At 35.0% G+C, this 19070-nt stretch overlaps 1 protein-coding gene and 1 long non-coding RNA gene across 2 annotated transcripts in view; one reads left to right on the top strand and one right to left on the bottom strand.

Moving 5' to 3' along the window:
* LOC138702492 (uncharacterized) overlaps positions 1 to 5003 on the top strand; it is a 93882-nt gene extending 88879 nt beyond the window's left edge. Inside the window, exons 2-3 of the long non-coding RNA XR_011332847.1 lie at positions 3068 to 3185; positions 3338 to 5003. This is a non-coding gene — a long non-coding RNA (uncharacterized lncRNA). The remainder of the gene's footprint in view (positions 1 to 3067; positions 3186 to 3337) is intronic.
* A 9633-nt stretch (positions 5004 to 14636) lies between these two features.
* l(1)G0004 (lethal (1) G0004) lies at positions 14637 to 15790 on the bottom strand. Its single transcript, XM_069829920.1, has 2 exons — positions 15664 to 15790; positions 14637 to 15430 (listed from the first exon to the last, which is right to left on the bottom strand). Exon 2 carries the CDS (start codon positions 15410 to 15412, stop codon positions 14699 to 14701), a length of 714 nt encoding a protein of 237 aa, XP_069686021.1. The 5' UTR covers positions 15413 to 15430; positions 15664 to 15790; the 3' UTR covers positions 14637 to 14698.
* Positions 15791 to 19070: the final 3280 nt, after the last annotated feature.

Genomic DNA, 19070 nt, shown 5'->3' with positions numbered 1-19070 from the left:
ACTTTACGGTTCATTCCATATATTTGTGTGTAGATGCCTCCTGTAAAAGACTCGCTGCTTGGAGAAAGAAAATAATGGCTGATTCTGACTTGAAAGAAGCTTACTTATTGAAAGAAAGAAAACGAATGAAGAAACAAGGAAAAAATTGAGTTATCAGATTTTAAAACGATAAACGAACAAGAGACAATGCTCGTCAGAAGAAATGTCTGGAAAGAAAAAAAACTTGCTTCCATGCAGCCACTACCTTAGAAAGAAATGTCGCCATTGGGTTCGTATCAGTTCATTCAGTCACTCAGAAAGGTTGTCAGCAGAGTCAAGATGTCAATCCCCAAAAGTCCATCAAAGCAGCAGGCTATTCTCATGAAATTAACATCGGAAATTCCACGTGCATTTAAGAAAGACTGAAGGCAGCAAATGTAGGTCCCAAAGAACTATTAGAAAGAACAAATTGAACTCGTGTACCCCTTTTATTGTAGAGATGACATTAGTTATGGTACCAGGCTCCAGAGAAAAGAGATACAAAGTCTGTCAAAGATCCAGAAACAGGCAAGTGACATATTTCCCAGAAGAGATATACATGGTTGTTATTGTAAGGGAAGCCTTTCAATTATTTACAGAAGAGAATGCTAAGGGCAGTGAATGAGTTGGGCTAACCAAGTTCCACGAATTACGACCTCATGTGGTCCTATCTTCCTGTTGAGATGATGCCGAGACACAGAAGGCTCTGAGGATGGTGCCAAGTAGCACTGAAACAGCTGTAAGCCGCACATGCTTACATAATTAACACGAGTAAGATCGCCATTTAATCAATTATTTATATTAAAGTGTTAAAAGTAGTGTACGAAAGATTCAACATGGATACTTCACAATGTTTGCATCTGCCACTATCATGTAAATTTCAACTTTTGAATGTTGAAGCTGTAAAAAGCAAGTACCATATTTTCGTGGAATACCTGGAGAACTTCTGGAAATCTTATCTTGCAACATTACTGAGGAAAATGTATGATTAGACTGTGTTATTTTTGTAAAACTAAGATTTTTTTTACCATATCATTCAAACTGAGACAAATATTGAAAAGAATGCTACTTACTGACAGTGGAATGAAGTAGATAGCTGGTCAAAACCTAGAGAAGTGGAAGCTCTTCTCAAATATGTCATCAGTGAGCTGAATGACCAACTTTTAAGGTTCATTACATCGTTAACAAAATTCAACCATTGCTGACTAAATTTTATTACTTTTTTTATTTTGTTTTCCTAGTTAATTAATAATTTCAGGTTGCTGAGAGAGGAGATGGTGTCCAGATATGGGGGATAGCTGCGAATATATTGAATAAGCAGGCACAGACAGCCGATAAGGGGTGGTCCTCCAGCTTGGGGGTTGGGCAAAGGTCTAACAACCCATCACTGTAAAAGAACAACTTGTTACGAAACTACAACATAAGCCTTGGAATGGGACTGATTCTCTGGCAAGATCACAGCAAATTTCAAATATCTTGGACCAACAGTAACAAATATAAATGACACCCAGGAGCAAATTAAACGCAGAATAAATGGGAAGTGCCCGTTATTCGGTTGAGAAGCTTTTGTCATCCAGTCTGCTCTCAAAAAACCTGAAAATTAGAATTCATAAAACAGTTATATTACCTGTTCTGTATGGTTGTGACACTTGGACTCTCACTTTGAGAGGAGAACAGAGGCTAAGGGTATTCGAGAATAAGGTGCTTAGGTAATATTTGGGGCTAAGAGGGATGAAGTTACAGGAGAATGGAGAAAGTTATACAACGTAGAACTGAAAGCATTTTATTCTTCAACTGACATAATTAGGAATATTAAATCCAGACATTTGAGATGGGCAGGGCATGTAGCACATGTGAGCGAATCCAGAAATGCATATAGTGAGTCAGGAGGCTGGAGGGAAAAAGACCTTTGGGGATGCCGAGATATAGATGGGAGGATAATATAAAAATGGATTTGGAGGGGAGGTGGAATATGATGGTAGGTACTGAATTAATCTTGCTCAAAATAGGGACCGATATTGGATGTATGTGAGGGCGGCAATGAACCTCTGGGTTCCTTTAAAAGCCATTTATAAATAAGTTAATTAGTAAAATAACATATTTTCCATTTCAAGCAAATCAGTTTCGTAGGGGCTGTTGATGTTAATTTTTATCAGTGTTGTACAAGGGAGTAGGCCTACAAAGTTCACTGTAGGCTATGATTTGCAATTGTGTGACCTACTTACGAGTACCAAAGGTACTAGTACTTCACTAAAAAATAAGTTTCCAAATCTATTTCTGACATCATTTGTATAGTACCTAGGTTTGGTGTAAAGTAAAGCATTTCTTCATATTACACACTTAATTCAACACCTTGTTGTGCTCGTCATGCCTGTAACAAACAAAAAATTCATATCTAAAAGAATTATAATCCAAAAATACTTTAAGACTATGGAATAGATACCTCATTAACTGTACATTCTTGGAAAATAGTGATATTCACTACTCTCGACATAATTCATAGTTATTCATTAGAACATTTAAGATCACAAATCTGTCCGAAAAAGTCACACCAGTATTTAAAGTTAAATACAGTACTTAATTTGTTATAATGATCTTTTAAACCTATTTGTTAGAGGTGTTTGCTCTTCTTGAGAAGAAGACATTTCAATAATTGGTGTGCTGAAATAAACATTATATATTAGATTAAACTTAATTTTAAAACAAAACATTGAGTGCAAATGTCACAACCATAACCATGCAATGTCTCTAATATTTATCAATTTTTTTGTTTCAAGTAACTAGAAATAGTATCATATTAACACACATTCTGGTTGTCTAATTACAGATTTAGACATGACACCTACACTTAAAATAAATAAATAATTTTCCTTATAGCTTTAAAAAGTCGTAATCATACCCAACAACAATATCCCTTTCCAATTAATATATAAATGTATATATTATAACTTCTTTATATTTTCATAATCTTTATTACAGTACTCTTATTTATTGTATATTAATGACCATTTCAGTTTTGTAGACTAGTGCTATTTTCTTTTCTTTTCAGAGAAGTCTTCAGGCATACGATTAAATGAAATGCCTGTCAGTGAGTGCCTCAAAATGGTATCGGTACTATAGATGAAATGACAAAGCTGAAATTAGAGAATAGAAAGCTTAAAAATCAGGTATAGTATGTAAATAAAAATGTACAGTTTTTTAATAATCGTTAAAGTACCTTTATTTTAAAGTTAAATGATTAGAAATACTGAAAAATGTTTGACACTTAATTTTCTTGACACAGTTTATCCCTGACAATTTATTTCTTTATTTTTTGTAGATAAAACAACTCGCAGAAAAACAAAATACAATGAAGAATAATCTCAACTTTTTAAAACCAGACGAGATTAGTATTTGCAAAGAGTAAGTGACACAAACCCTTATAAATGGTCAAACGAAACAATAAGACATGCCTTACAAGTGCGTTGTGGGTAACAAAAGATATGAATTCTTAAGAAGTGCTGCTTACCTATTGCCTTTCTCGAGGACACCAAGTAGAAAGATTGAGTTTGCAAGTTTGTTCCAGGATTAGAGATAAACCCAGGAGCAAATGGGATCCAATGAATAATCTCTGAACCCTGCAGTTGGAGGAAAGAAAAACAAGTGGGGTAACATATGGTCTCAGCCCAGTTACTTGAGTCTTTGTTATTAATGAACCTCTTGTTACCAGGATCTTTGTTGCGAATTTGCACTATAAAGTAGATGATACGAAGCTGAAAGAAGTGTTCAAATCTGCTGGGAAAGTTGTAACAGCAGAACTGAGTCTTAATAAGAAAGGCAAGGTTTGCCCCAGGAATTCTAAATATATATTGAAGGTTGTACGAGGTTTGACACTTCATTGGAAAAAAGTTGTAGCTTATGTTTTGACAGGACATTCCACTAAATGTAATAAGTTACGTAATTTTGTCAAAAACCTGATTGTTTGTATTCACAAGTGTATTACAAGTGATATGGGTTCTAATAATAGAGGTTTGTGGGGGGGGGGGGGTTACTGGAATCCATTCTATAAGTAATCAAGTTAATTGTAAAATTTCACACCCTTGTAAGCCAGAGGAAAGCATTTATTTTGTTACTGATGTTTCCCACCTGTTGAAAAACATAAGAAATTGCTTGCGACTCAAAATATAAACTTACCTGAAAAAATTGTGAGTGAAAATAAATTGAAATTAAACAGTGTCAGTAAAACATGTAACAAGTTTGGTTCAACAACAAGAAAAGGTTGGTCTTGTAATGGTTCCTAACCTTGCAATGAAGATAGTTGATCCTAGTTGCTTCTATATATGTAAATTTAGTTGTATTTAATATTGTATTAGATGTAGTGTTCAATCATTTGTCAATTTTATGCACCATGTTGTTATATACAGGGCTTTCATTTCAAAACTTCCCAGTCTGAATAACAAATTATTTAAATTGAATTCAATTTAAACAAAAAAAAAAAAAAAAAACTCAATTTAGATATTGAGGGGGAAGTCTGAAACCAGGCTTAATTGCTTTTTAGATTTCACTCCCCACCCCCACTTTGAAATTTTAAATGGCACCCCTATATTTTTATAGCCTACTTAAATATGAAAGAGCATTCAATTGTTTATACAGCTCATTTGTTTTCTCATCTTTTGTTTTCTATCATTGCCTGGCAACCTGTATTTTTGTTATTATCAGTTGATTGTAGGATGAAAACACAGCTTATTTCGTGTAAATGCCCTAAATTTAATCAATAAGGATGATTTATGTTCTCACTTGAAGAGAATACACGATTTTAAAATAATTTAATACGCAAACACAACTATTACATGAAATGCTCAATAAGTTTTTGTAGCTTTATTCTCTTCACTTCTAATCAACAATAACAATAATCCAGGTTGCCAGGCGATGATAGAAAACAAAAGATGCGAAAACAAATGAAGGATTGGATACTCTTTCATATTTAAGTAGGCTATAAAAATATAGGGTTACCATTTGAAATTTCAAAATGGGGGTGGCTGAGGGGGGGGGGGGTGAAATCTAAAATGCAATTAAGCCTAGTTTCAGACTTCCCCTCAATACCTAAATTGACGTGATTTTTTTTTGTTTAAATTGAATTCAATTTAAATAATTAGTTATTTAGACTGGGAAGTTTTGAAAAGAAAGCCCTGTATATATTAATATTTACTTATTGTTTTGCTAATGTGTATTAGTTTTAGAACTATTTCTAGTTTTAATTTCTTTTGACGTGTCCAACATCATCCTGTATGATTCTTAGGACGAAATGAAATATATATATACATACATAGTGCATTTGAAAAAAATTAGAGTGTACCTGTGCCCAGATATTTTTTCTCGAGTAATGCATCTTCTGTTTTGTTGTTTTGTGTATCAGTGGGAATCATATCTGACGATTCAGTAGCTACAAGTTGGTTTATAGAACAAATATGTAAGTGGTATGAAGTAATGGTAAGTAGACATAAAAGTGATGTTCTTAGCAACAGCAATGTTGGTAAACTACTGCATTTGAAAAAATCTTGGAATGGTTTCCATCCTTATCAATGGTAAAGTAGTATGGAAACCAGTTCAAACTGGGATGCAGTTATCTACCACAAGCACTTTCAATTGTTTGAGGAACTATTTTCACGAGGTTTAATTGATCTATTAACTTATACATTATCAACAGACTGTGTTGAGAATTTTTTTTTTCATAAGTGCGTGAAACTGGTGATAGTTATTCCACACCAATAAAATTGAGATATGTGATTAGCTCATACTCGCATATAGATAAGTCCTCTTCCTATGATGTTGATGATGGTGAGTACTATCTTACGTTTTTTTCATGCCGAAGGCCAGTTGAGTAGCATACAGAATATGATTCCCACTTTCCAAGTGATGTGAACATGAATATAATTCAGATGTCTGGTCTGTATTACTTAGCTGGTTGGGTAATCCATAAGCTTGTTAGAGTATCCAAGAACATCGCTTTTGATGGACCAATTACATTTGACGAGACTGCTGCACCTAATCCAGCTTCTAATCCTGCTGCAGCTCCTGCAGACCTGCTAGACCTGTGGCGGCTTCTGCACTTGGGAGATTTCGAGAAACATCAATTATTTATGTACCACCTGGGCCGAGATCCATTCCCAGGCCTCGCAAACCTTCTGGTAAATTTGAAGGTCCCTCAAGTTTGTGCTCCACTCTGTCCATTCTCACTGTCAGCTTTCGGCCATGTAATATCTGATTGTTCAACATGGATGATGCTTGCACAGCTTTCACAGGATGCTCATACTGCACTACTCCAGCCCCTCTACTTTTGCCTTTCTTATTAAGATTCACTTCTGCCATTAAAACTTTCCCAGCAATGTTGAATACTTCTTTCAGTTTCGTATTGTCTACCTTATAATGCACGTTCACAAAAAAGACGCTGGTCACAAGGGGTCCATTAATTAACAAAGACTCGAGTGTTTCTCCACTTGTTTTGGTTTCATCCACCAGTTGTAGGGTTCAGACATGATGCAAGAGATGGAATTGGGTCCCATTTGCTCCTGAGTTCATCTCTAATTCTGTCACTGCTTAACATACCACCACCACCACCACCTTCCTGTGGACAGCCATGCCTATTCGCTCTACATCATAATACTCTGTCACTACAAGTTTTCTTCCTTTGACATCATATTGATGCATCTTCTCCAGAGCTTTTTTCATGGAGTCAGCAGATTCAAACTCTACTATTCCACATCCTCGAGACTTATCATTTTCATCATGGAACAACTCAATATATATGAGGGGCTCACAACCAGAGTGGGCTAGATTTATTCATTGCCATAACAAACCAAGCCCATAACTCATTTGTTACTCCACAGAGGGGAGCATTTCCTATTGAAGGTGAAGGTTGCTAAGAATGACTCAGAAACTTTGACTCAATTTCTCAAAATTATTCCAGAAGGACTTAATCCACTCTGGTTGTGAACCCCTCATATGCAACTTCCCCAACTTCTGTCCTGAAGAGATCCTTGATCTCCTGCCAATGATACTCATATGCATTGTTTGAAACAAAGATATGTCTTTCAGAAGCATTCTTCTTTCCTCCATGATCACGTACACTGTTTTAGCTTGAATTCCTTGGGCCAAATCGACTGAGCCAATCTCCTCTGCAGAACTGATCATGCCCTCCCCCCCTGCCCCGTTTATTGCCACTGCTTAGGTTGGAGTTATTTATATCAGTGGGGTTTAATGGTGATCTGTTTTTGGCTCTTGTCTCAGATGAGATATCGTTTTCATCAGTTACCTCACAATCCCACATCATTTACTGATTACTAGCACCGCGAAGCTACAAGCTGCTACTAAGGTTCGTTCCAACAAGCAGTACATGTACTGTAGAACCCTCAGAGAGGTTGCCTCATGATTGGGTTACACTTATTAGCGAAGGCAATTTAATGCATCCTACAGAAGAGGCATTCAATGTTTGTCACCATGCTGAGTACCTTTTCAGAAACATAGTAGCTTCTTCCTAAACAAAGAAAATGTTCTCGATAATTTGTTGAAACTAGCTGTAAGTTCCTTTAATGGTAATTTGAATGTTTCTTGCAATCCTAACATTACTGAATCTATGGTTGCATTCAGCCGGGACAGCGCTAAGGCAGCAAAATCATTGAAAACACCTTGCTGACTGACAGCGCTTCAGTTTTGCTGTAACAGTAAACGCCATTTTTCGTAGTTTCTAGTTCAGCCCCTGACAGCTGCTGCCACTCATAAAAAAATTAATAGCTGAGTTAGCGCTGTTCCGGCTGAACGCAGCTTATTATGTCAAAGTTTTTTTATCAGTGAGGTTATACTTTTGACACAGGATATTAACAAGAGTTGTGATAGAACAAGGTTGTGTGGAAGTAAAAGTGGATTCATGTGCACTTACACTGAAGCTTGTTATTCAAGAAAATTATTATCTTTGTATTTATATGATTTTCCTGATCAAATACTTATAAATACATATTGTACATGTTTCTGCTTACGTTGTAATTCACATTATATGTCTTATGTGATATTTATTTATGATTAGTGTATATATAGAAATTATTGATGCCAAATTAAATGTTATATTAACCATTATTTCTTATTTCACTCACAACCTAAATCCTTCATGATTTGTCATGACTTTTGTCTTGTTTTTCATTTGAAGTAATTGCTTTCGTTATGAAATACTTCATACATCTTGATTACACAACTTTTAACACTATATTACTTCGGAATATGTAGTTTATTACTTTTGCGTGTTCTGAAGACAGCCCACAACAGGCTGAAACTAGTCAACAAGATACTGTACCTAATATTTAACATACGAAACCAATAAACTACATATTCCGAAGAAATACTTTGTAAGTTTACTTTTTGTTTTTTCTAATTTCTGATGCGGATAATGTTTTTGACTGAGTTTTCTTTCCTTAATGAATTTTCCCCTAATGACACCAAGCTTTCATTAACAATGGATATGTTGGCCCTTTTCACAGCTTCTTTTAGAGACCATACCAGATGAGTTTGTATCACTACTTCCACCACTTTGTGCATTTTCATGGGATTCGAGTTCAGTAAGATTTTGAGAACTACTCTCCAACACATACAGTTCACTACTTTAAATTTTTATCCGAGAAATAGCACACACTTTCAGCTGACATGACAAATCAAAGTTGAACTTCAGTTTTACTAACATGGCATGTGTCACACTCCACAAATACGAGGACTGTTTTTTTTCTTCCCCCCCCCCCCAACCTCCAATTGTGCTGGTAAACAGTCAATCGAGTGGTAGGAAGTAGGGATGCTCAGAGCTGTATGGGAATGAATATATTCTTCAGACAAGTACTTTTGAAATGCATGTGTTAGAGTTCATGCATGCATCAATACTGAAATTGAATTCTTAGTGGCTATAAATTATGTATAGGAGTTACGTGTGTTTATGCATTTAATTAAAACAGTTAAGATACCAGTACTCTACAAATTTAGTGTGCGAAGTTCTATCATTGTATCTACTGTTACATGTATTTTCTGCAACATTTCAACAAAGAGTGACTAGATAAGCATTTATGGTTTTTCTTGAAATTGTCGATGTCCCCTATTGGACTATAAAAAAATCTGGTCAGCCTACAAATGCCTCAATTTTCATAAGCAGTGATTATGTCGAAAAGTAACCATGTTTGTACATAACTTTTTGTAATACATTCGTTTTGTTATTTATACTTGTCTTTTTTTTATGGACCATCGGAAGCTGAAAAAAAAAAATAGCCCTCATACTGTCTTTTTTTAAATTTGTGATTTTTTCATTGAGTGGGTTAAAACACACATCATACCAGCTTCCGTTTGCATCACTCATTATTTATTTCGCTGAGTATTCTGTAAAAGCCTGGCGAAGTGAGATTTAAAGTGGACAAGATTATTCTCTCTGAAAACACATGAAAGACTGGGGTTTCCTAGTTCTGATTCTTCATTCCCTTTGATCTTCCAACAAGAGGACCATAAATGCTTCAAGGCCTTTGTGTAATCATAAAGTTCTAAAAACATTTTAGGAAACCCTACTCTACTCTCTCTTTTGTGGCAAGCCACAAACACCAAGCAGTTTGTTAATTGCACAATAATCCTTACTTCAGAGTGTGGAGTAGTGCATCTCACTTCTAAAAGGAATTCACTTTAAAACTTGGGTGACCATTAGAATAGATAACAAGGAAAATGCTAATATTTTTTCAGAGTTTTAACATATTTAAGTTTCTATTTTCAAAATTAATATTAAAACATCTCAAATTTGTTTCCTTTTAATTCAAATTATATTTGATAATATATAGCACGAAAAGTCATTTTCTAAGCTTTAAAATGAGCTATGAGTTAGACCTGTACTTTTACAGATTAAAAGAGAATCCTCTATAAAACACCTTAACTGGCCAATCTTTATAACTCTGACTGCGAACAGATTTGTAAGAAATAATGTTAGATCAAAATTACACCATGTGGCTACTTACTTTGATGTATGAAATGTACATAAAAAAGTTTGAACCTTTTATAAAAATGTAGTGTTTTTTTAAATGCTCGATTTCACTCATATTCAAATCATCTGGAAGGTTAACAGAACCAGCTAATGAATGGAAAACTAATACAGTATTAGGTAATTTTAAATTGAATATGTGAAAATGCATGGTGATTCACTGGAGACAAAAAGGTGTAATATCACTTTTAGGAAGTATTCTGAGAAGGGAAATTTAAAAATGTGCATTCTGAAGCAATTTACTTACACTCCAGATTGCAAACTTGTGTAAGGTTAAGATATTTAAACAAAAAACAAAATGGTCAGAAGTGTGGTTAAAAAATGTGTAGTGGATTAAATCAAGAAAAAAAAATTGAATTGAAAATTGAGTGACAGGCCTAATTTGAATCTGTAAGAGAGTGAGAGGCAAGTCAACATGGGAGCAAGATGTTATATTTAGTTTTCCTTACAGTGATAGCTATAGTGTGTGTTGGGATATTATGAGTGACAATTTTTTTTATCAAACTTGTATCTTTAGTGAAATATACAAAGTCTTTACTTACAGTGGATATAGATGCTAGTCTAGTAATTTTATGTATCGTAACTAATTTTTTGGTAGAAACAAGTATTTTAAGCTCTATTTGTGTTTGCATAACTTTTTAAAACTGTAATAGTTTATATGTAAAAATTTATACGAGTTACAGTGTGTGCTAACCTATTTGTAATCATCTTTTTTAATGTAGTACTGTATTCCTTTTGTTTTGATAAAGAAACGAATTCGAAAGTCAAGAATGAAGCTTTTATCAAGGTGTTTCACTTCGCACAATAGTCAAGCAGTTAGATTTTTTAAATAAAAGACAACAATATAATACAAAAAAAATTTTAAACATTTGCAAGAGGTGTACTGGATTCGATTATCAATAACTGAGGACATTGCTTCTTAAAGTAACAATTGAAGGTGTGAGACAAACTTTTACAGGCGAGATTGAGAGTCCAATGCTCTTAGGTGCAGTATCTTAATTTCTTCAGCACATAGTTACGTCATTTGTTGAGCAATTTTTTAAATATTTTATTAGTGGTTTCCCCACATGTGTAAGAAATGAACTCTCGCAAAAAACCAATTTTGTTAAAAGTGTGGCTTTGGATTCCCATTCTCACGCCTTCCTTTTGAATCATTTAAAACTTGTATATTGAAATTGATATTAAAATGTCACTAGACACTAAGTAATTTCAAATATAAATTTTCAAATGCCAAATGGATTCTGCCTGGAGTATGACCAACTGGCTGTGCCATCTGTGACATCACATCACTGAGTGTGGAACCAGTTACAATGTTGCTGTGAGCCAGCCCTTAGGCTATATTCTCTAGCCCTGTCTATGATGCTGAAAATTGATTCCTTATTGATTTTCCTTTCATAATGCAGCTGTCACAGTGATCTAGTGGCCAAAGCTTTGGACTTACAATCCTTTTGACCTGGATTCGAACACTGTTGGACAAGGCCATGGTCCAGATAACACAGTGGTTCTCTCTGGAAGCTGCAGTTCCTCTGTGGCATCCCAACAAAACTCAATTTCATTGTGAGTGTAGAAAAGACCAGCCTCCTGGGCAATGACTGTTTGTAAATTGGTCTACATAACTGGCTTCATATGGGTGAATAACAATCGAAACGAAAAAAATCTTTTCACAATGTATGCGTTCACCTACATAGTCATATATCTCAAAAGAATATTGAAATACTATAATCGCGATGCTGTTATTCCCGGCGTGACTCCTCCTCTTTGCTTACGTCTTAGGAAGTCAAGGCCCTATAAATTCTAGGTAGGTAGTATTATTTGCCATTTTTGTTCTTTCATTCCCGAGCTACCAGACGAGGGATTTATTTGCCACACCGTTAAACATTATCATGTCGTAGCTCCTATGATAATAAATCAAACTCACTGTAATTCAGCAAATAATTGAGTGGCAAATAACGTCCTCGTGTGCTTTCTGCAAACGCCAACGAAAGAGCCAAAATGGCGGGCGATTATATATTAAGTATTTATCCAGCCTTAGGAAATGCTTAACATCTTCATCAGCGAATCACAAGACGCACATGTTTAAATGTAGCCAATCTGTAACGTGATTGGCTGCCGGAAATTAGAGTGACGGGACTTTAATAATGCACTTGTAATCACAAAGACCCATGCAATAAAAAAAGTTTGAGTGTGGACACAATGAACCTATCTGTGAATTTGTTACCATTATTCTTATTACTTACAAATGGCTTTTAATGAACTTGGAAGTTCAAAGTTCATTGTCGCCCTCACATAAACCCACCATTGGTCCAAGATTAGTCCAGTCCCTACCACCATATCCCACCTACCTCAAATCTATTTTAATATTATTCTCCCATCTATAATCTTTTCGTTGTAAGAATAATCCTATAGTAAACAATGGCATGTGACTGAAGTGAGGCTTGATTGGCCGCAGTTTGGCACCAGAGATTTTTAGTAAGTGATCCCACCCATTCCTGTACATTCTGTTTCATGTTAAACATTTCCCGTTACTCGTCAAAGTAGACTTAACCTCCCTACTATGCATTGGTTTTCTTAGGAAGCTGTTTCTTTATAATTTAATTGGAACTTACTATATACATTCAACACTATTTCTTTTTCTCCACTTTTGAGTTTCCATTCTTATGTTTAGTAACCACACACATTGAGTATGCAGAAGCCATACTAACACGTGCTTATGGAAACAAGCTCAAGTGGCGCCAGCATATTACAAGAACAGGCTACCTTGGTATTACTTAGTATTCATCCACTTACAATGTAAATAAAATATAAAAGTAGCTTTTCTTTTACATAGCGTTTTACATATGGGTTAAGTTGCATGTTTCATCGTGTTTAATAACTAGAATTCAATTTTTATTTTCAAATAATGCAAGGTTATGATTTTCAAATACGGAACTCATTTTCCTGTGTCATGTGTTTCAACTGAGAGCCAATCACGGGTAGGACAACCATGTGCGTGTTTACATTAGGATTTTTCTTACAGTGAAAAGGATATATACCTTGCTCTCCCCCAAAGATATTTTCCCCTCAGGTCTTGCAACTAACACTCTATATGCATTTCTAGATTCACCCATACATGCTACATGCCCTGCCCATCTCAAATGTCTGGATTTAATGATTCCTAATTAAGGTATGTTAGGTGAACCATCATTCTTATTAACCTGAAAATACACATTATTATTATTAACCCAAAAATAAAAAAAACCAGTCCTGAAGAACAACTCTTGGTAAGAGATCGATCCAACATATTGTACGGAAAATGAAGAGCACAGGAAGAGAACATGCTATGTCTACTTTAGCAAATTTTTCAGAAGAGCAATTTGAAAGTTTGACGTTCTTTCCCTGTAAGTCAAATCTACTCTCTTGTTATATCACTTGGATTGTTAACAGTATCAAATTATTTGATTCATAGCGTTAAAATACATGAAATCCTACTCCACACAGCATGCGAAACATTTTTTAAAAAGTGAATAAAGCATGTTCTTTCCTGCTGCTCTTCAAGTGGAAGTAAAAACTCTAGCTTGACTCTTGAGGGCCATTTGTTAAAGTGAAAGAGAACGGAGAGAGGCAGATGTAAGTACAGTGTTGCCTGATTCGCTGCACCTCGTGCGGTAAACAGACAGGCTAATATGGTTTATGAAAAAATAAATCGTACGTACATTCGATATGAAATGACTGGTACTTCAGTATAACACAAATACACAACTAAGAATGAAATCGCCATCAGCAGCACAGAGTGCAGCCCTCAGTACGGACAGATCCACTTACAGTTTATCAAACCTGCTAAGAGAAAATATTTGGGATTTACTAATTGCCTGCAATGTGAAACCTTCCTAGCCGACGCTAAAGACAGAAATGAAGAATACATTATTATACGATTATTAATTTACAGATACTTAGGGTTATGGAGATTGCTCTTTGAAGGACGTGAGGAAAATGAAAGAGAGAAGAGACCAGAATTTTATTCTACAGGGTTTTAGGACACTTTAAGATGCAATACTGCAGATTCTTCCCCCTCTGCATTTCCGGATGATGGAACTGGCATGTTACTTCGAAATATTCAATGTTTACCTATGACAGGAAGGCACTTGAAAGGAAAGAGAACTTCACTTACTGCTGGACGACCTTCAAAGAACTTCTGACACTCAAATACATTTTGTATCCAAGAAGTGAAAGCAATTTCAAATAAACATGTATGAAATTCAATTAAACATCAAGTCGTCCAATCAGTAAGGTATTTCTCTTGCTAAATATAAATGATGATAAAAAGACAATCCTTATTCTCTGTTGTTTATTTCCACTGCTATTATATTTGGTTAGTTGCACACAACAAACCTAAAAAAACATTAACAGTACCATTTGCTTAACCTTACGGTGGGAGATAACCTTAACACAAAACTTCATTCCTTTTAGTTAAATTATCCAACACTTCTGTTACCGCTAATATCACATTAACAAAAACAAAACAACCATGAACACAATTCCAGATTACAAAATTAAAGAAAATAGGCCTACACTTGTTTGATGTGAATGCAATAACCATTATAGCAATTCTGTAATTATTTCTTGCAACTTTCTCTATTAAATAAATACAAATTATTGTTACAAACTCTTCCAATTTTACATAGTTGATGTTCGATTAGCAACACTACGTAGTTGCCCATACACTTTGGAAGGTGGGCTGCCCATAATAAGATTACATATAGCTCTTCTAGCAAGCTGAATGTTTTGAAAAGACCCCAATATATGTATTTTTGAATCCGCAAGTACTATTCGCGTTTTGGTAACATTTTCAATTGTAAATTTCGTTCTACCACCTTTGCCAGCTAATCTACCAATTGCTCGTGACATATGGTCACCTTTCAGGGGTTTTACATCTTTGATTTCAAAAGTTTCAATAAATAAGTCGTCAAGCCGCACTAATGCTAGTGCATCATCAACTTCAAAACCATAAATAAATGCCTTTACGAAATCTGCTGCTTTTTGAAGATTTCCGATATCTTCAGTCTCGGCACAAGTCCTAATTTCAACATTACGTGTTTTAAGGTTGAAACGGATTTGAAGATGTAGGTGTTCGACGATAGGGCTGAATATTTTCATCCAATTTTCTTTCAGGGGGCTGTAACGGTGCGCTGGTACTGCAATTTTCCTCATTTCTGCCCGTTCTCCAGTTCGCTGTCTGCCTCTTTTTGCTGGGGTTTGTTGTGGCCGACGTCTTCCTTCAATTCCTCTTTCAACTTCCATCTGGGTTTCATCATCTTGAGCGCGGCGTTTGCGTGTCTTCTTCGACAAGACTTTAACGAAGGTACCAGAGTTTTCCTTTTCTTCAGTCATTTTAAATTTCGTGAAGTCCTATTAAAAAACGGGAATAATATCAATCAAAATCACATTCTCGTGTATGAAAACTTCATAAATATAGTTGACAATTCCAACAGCAGAAATAACCTACTTTCATAACCTAGATTCCACGTGCACACAATATTGCCATACTTTTCCTCTAATATACTTTCAACTAACCCTAATGTAAAAATAACATTGTTAAACTGTATTCTAGTCTTTCAGAAAATAATACAGTTTTCAATTACCTTTACAACAGTTGTTACAGCAAAGGTGAAATAGAAGCACACCCATATACTAAATATACACGTCCATATTTTTTCCTTAAAAGGAGTGTGTCATGTCCGGCAACTTTTGAACTACAATTTGTACAAGGTATACCAACTTTTGAGAAATAGTGGGCAGGCAGTGTGTACGACATGTATTGCTATAGTAAATCCATATACCTTGATGTATTGCATCAAATTGCATCCAAAGACGTAATTTATACATTGCATTATAGAGCTTAGTTTAAAAGTTATTTCCAAAACATGACATTTACCTGCCGTCAATAATATTATTATTCATTTCATTATTTTATTAGTCCTTCCTGATTGTGACCAAGCAAAAGTCATCAGATGGGATCATAGACAAATAAATAGATGCTAAAGTTATGTTTTATTTAACGACGCTCGCAACTGCAAAGATTATATCAGCGTCGCCGGATGTGTCGGAATTTTGTCCCGCAGGAGTTCTTTTACATGCCAGTAAATCTACTGACATGAGCCTGTCTCATTTAAGCGAACTTAAATGCCATCGACCTGGCCCAGGATCGAACCCGCAACCTTGGACATAGAAGGCCAGCGCTATACCAACTCGCCAAACAATAAATAGATGCTCTTTTATAAGAAATCACTTCATGCATTTAAAAGATTTTATTTACATTTGTAGTATGATCACTTTATAAAATATTCTCAAAATATGCATTTAATGAAGGATTTACCTTTTCTACTTAACAACAGAATAAGATTTTTGGAAATTGTTCAAATAGCGTTGTTGCACAAGTATGGTTGTTTTCATTAACGATTTTAATATCTTTCATCAATGACTGAGAGGCAGATAGTAAAATTAACCAAAATGTTAATAAATCATAGTATTCTTGAGAACGAAGTATTTAAAATACATTTCCTTAGTTAAAATGTTGGCTTTGAAGCACTGGCTATGTGAGCTATGTCTGTTGGCATTATAATATGGTACCGGTACCTAGACCCACACACATATTATATATGTAGGTTACTGGTGAGCATTAACCAGTGGCGTATACTAGTTTAAGGGCCTGGGCTACCACTGACCCTATTATTACACAAAATATATTTTAAAGTCCCTATAATAAAATTCCTTACCTATTTATATATGAATTCCAGACATCTTGATTGGGACGAAAATACTTTGATGACTTCGTCATTGAAATTACAGTTGGGCCGCTTGCGAAGTTTCTGTAGAAATGACTTTTCAATGGACATCAGTGCCAAGCCGGATAAACGTTCTTGTGTATGAGTTGATCTACAGTAGGATTTTATTCTCTTCAACGCAGAAAATGTTCTTTCTACTGATTCTGACGTAGCTGGTATTGTCACAATTAATGTTGCCAATTTAAGGACTTCAGGAATAACTTGGTTCAGCTGGTTTTCATATATGGAAGATAATATTTCATGGATAGGTTTGTTCGAAAAATCAAAGACTTCTGCTGAATATATTACACTTAATTCATTTTTCAAACGTACTTGATCAAAGTGACTGTTATAGGACTGAAATAATTTGTTTAGTGCCTCATTCGGGAAGTTTTCTCTATAAGCAGAACATTTTTGAGAATCTAGAAGATATGTGAACTGAAGCTTTCCATAATCAGAAAATCTGTCAGTAATTTCCATGTGCATACGATCTAGTATGCTGTAGTACAGCTGCCTGTATTTCAATTCATCATCTCCTTTTCTTCGCTTTAATGGTGGTTCCATTGTATTGGCTGAAGAATTTTCATTTTCCATATTACTCCATATGGACGGAAACCCACTACGTCTGAACTCGAATATAGTATTTTTTAACTTTGATACCTCTTGCAAGCAGTATGCTATGTCTAGACTTTTTGTCTGAAGAATATTGTAGAGCACATCTGTATGTGCGAACACTCTGGCATAGACTTCAAGAAGAAATATATTCTGAAACTGTGTGAAAAAAATACAAATATCCTTGAGCCTGCACAATTACATCATCAACCCAGTTTTCTTCAGAGTCATTACAAATTATATTTTCAAAGAAAGCAGTCAGTTGTTCTCTGTATTCCTTTACTGTATTTACAAGCCGAGATGTAAAATTCAATCTAGTTGGTGCTACTTTTGGGAGTTTCTTTTTCATAAATTCTTGAGTTTTTCTGATCTTTTAGGAGATGATGAGAAAAATGCAGCTAAACCCGACAGTGTTTTGAAAAAAAAATGCGGCATTCTGGAATGGATGAAGTAGTTTGTTGCGAAACTAAATTGAGAACATGGCTGTAACAATGGACAAATAGTGCTTGAGGATACTTTCCTTGAACTTTTGTTTTTAAGCCATTAATATTTCCCGCCATAACTGAAGCACCATCGTATGTCTGTGCAATTAACTTATTGCCGACATTGTATTCTGCTATAACACCTTCCACATGCTGAAACCAAGCAGCAGCAGTTTTGCCCGAACTGACATTTGTGAATAGATAGATAGATAGATAGATAGATAGATAGATAGATAGATAGATAGATAGATAGATAGATAGATAGATAGATAGATAGATAGATAGATAGATAGATAGATAGATAGATAGATAGATAGATAGATAGATAGATAGATAGATAGATAGATAGATAGATAGATAGATAGATAGATAGATAGATAGATAGACAGACAGATAGACAGATAGACAGATAGACAGACAGACAGACAGACAGATATTTATTAGCCTTAGGAAATACAATGATTTCATGGCATCGTCAGAATCCTATAAACCGTTCTTGAACATTGGCAGTACTATCGACGTATCTTAAAACAGTGGGCAATTGACTCTGATTAGAGCAGTCACTTGTTTCATCAACAACAATGGCCGCAAAAGGTGCTTCTTCTATTTCAGATTTTATGTTCTTTATCATAACCCCACTTATAGCAAATATTAAGTCATTATGAATTGCGGGAGAAGTACCACGAAATACTGTTGAACTCTCAAGATGATTGGCCAGTAAATGGTCAAATTCACTTAAGGAACTTAAATATTCAATATAATTTCCTCTATTGTCTGATTCCATACTCTCATTATGATCCTGAAAAGCCAATTCTTGTTTTCCTAGAAAGCAGACTGCGTTAATAAGACGCAGTAAAATCTCCCGATTTTTTTTTCCACAGGAGCATTGTGTTAGTTGATATGTAGAGCTTTTTGCTTATCTAGCTGTAAATCAATTCTTGTCTTCCCAAAGTTTGCAAAGTTCATGCTACTACAAATATGAGCTTTTGATTTGTCGTGTTTTAGGACTACCGTTCGAAGGGAGTTGATATTAGAAAACCTTCTTTTGACCACACATTAGTTTCGCGGCTAAATAACAAACATGGCCAGCAAAATAGTTTAGACAGTTTAGAACTACCACACAACCAATTC

This window comes from Periplaneta americana, chromosome 1, assembly GCF_040183065.1.
Source record: "Periplaneta americana isolate PAMFEO1 chromosome 1, P.americana_PAMFEO1_priV1, whole genome shotgun sequence".
Taxonomy (NCBI): Eukaryota; Metazoa; Arthropoda; class Insecta; order Blattodea; family Blattidae; genus Periplaneta; species Periplaneta americana.
This window is presented reverse-complemented; position numbering and strand designations above follow the sequence as displayed.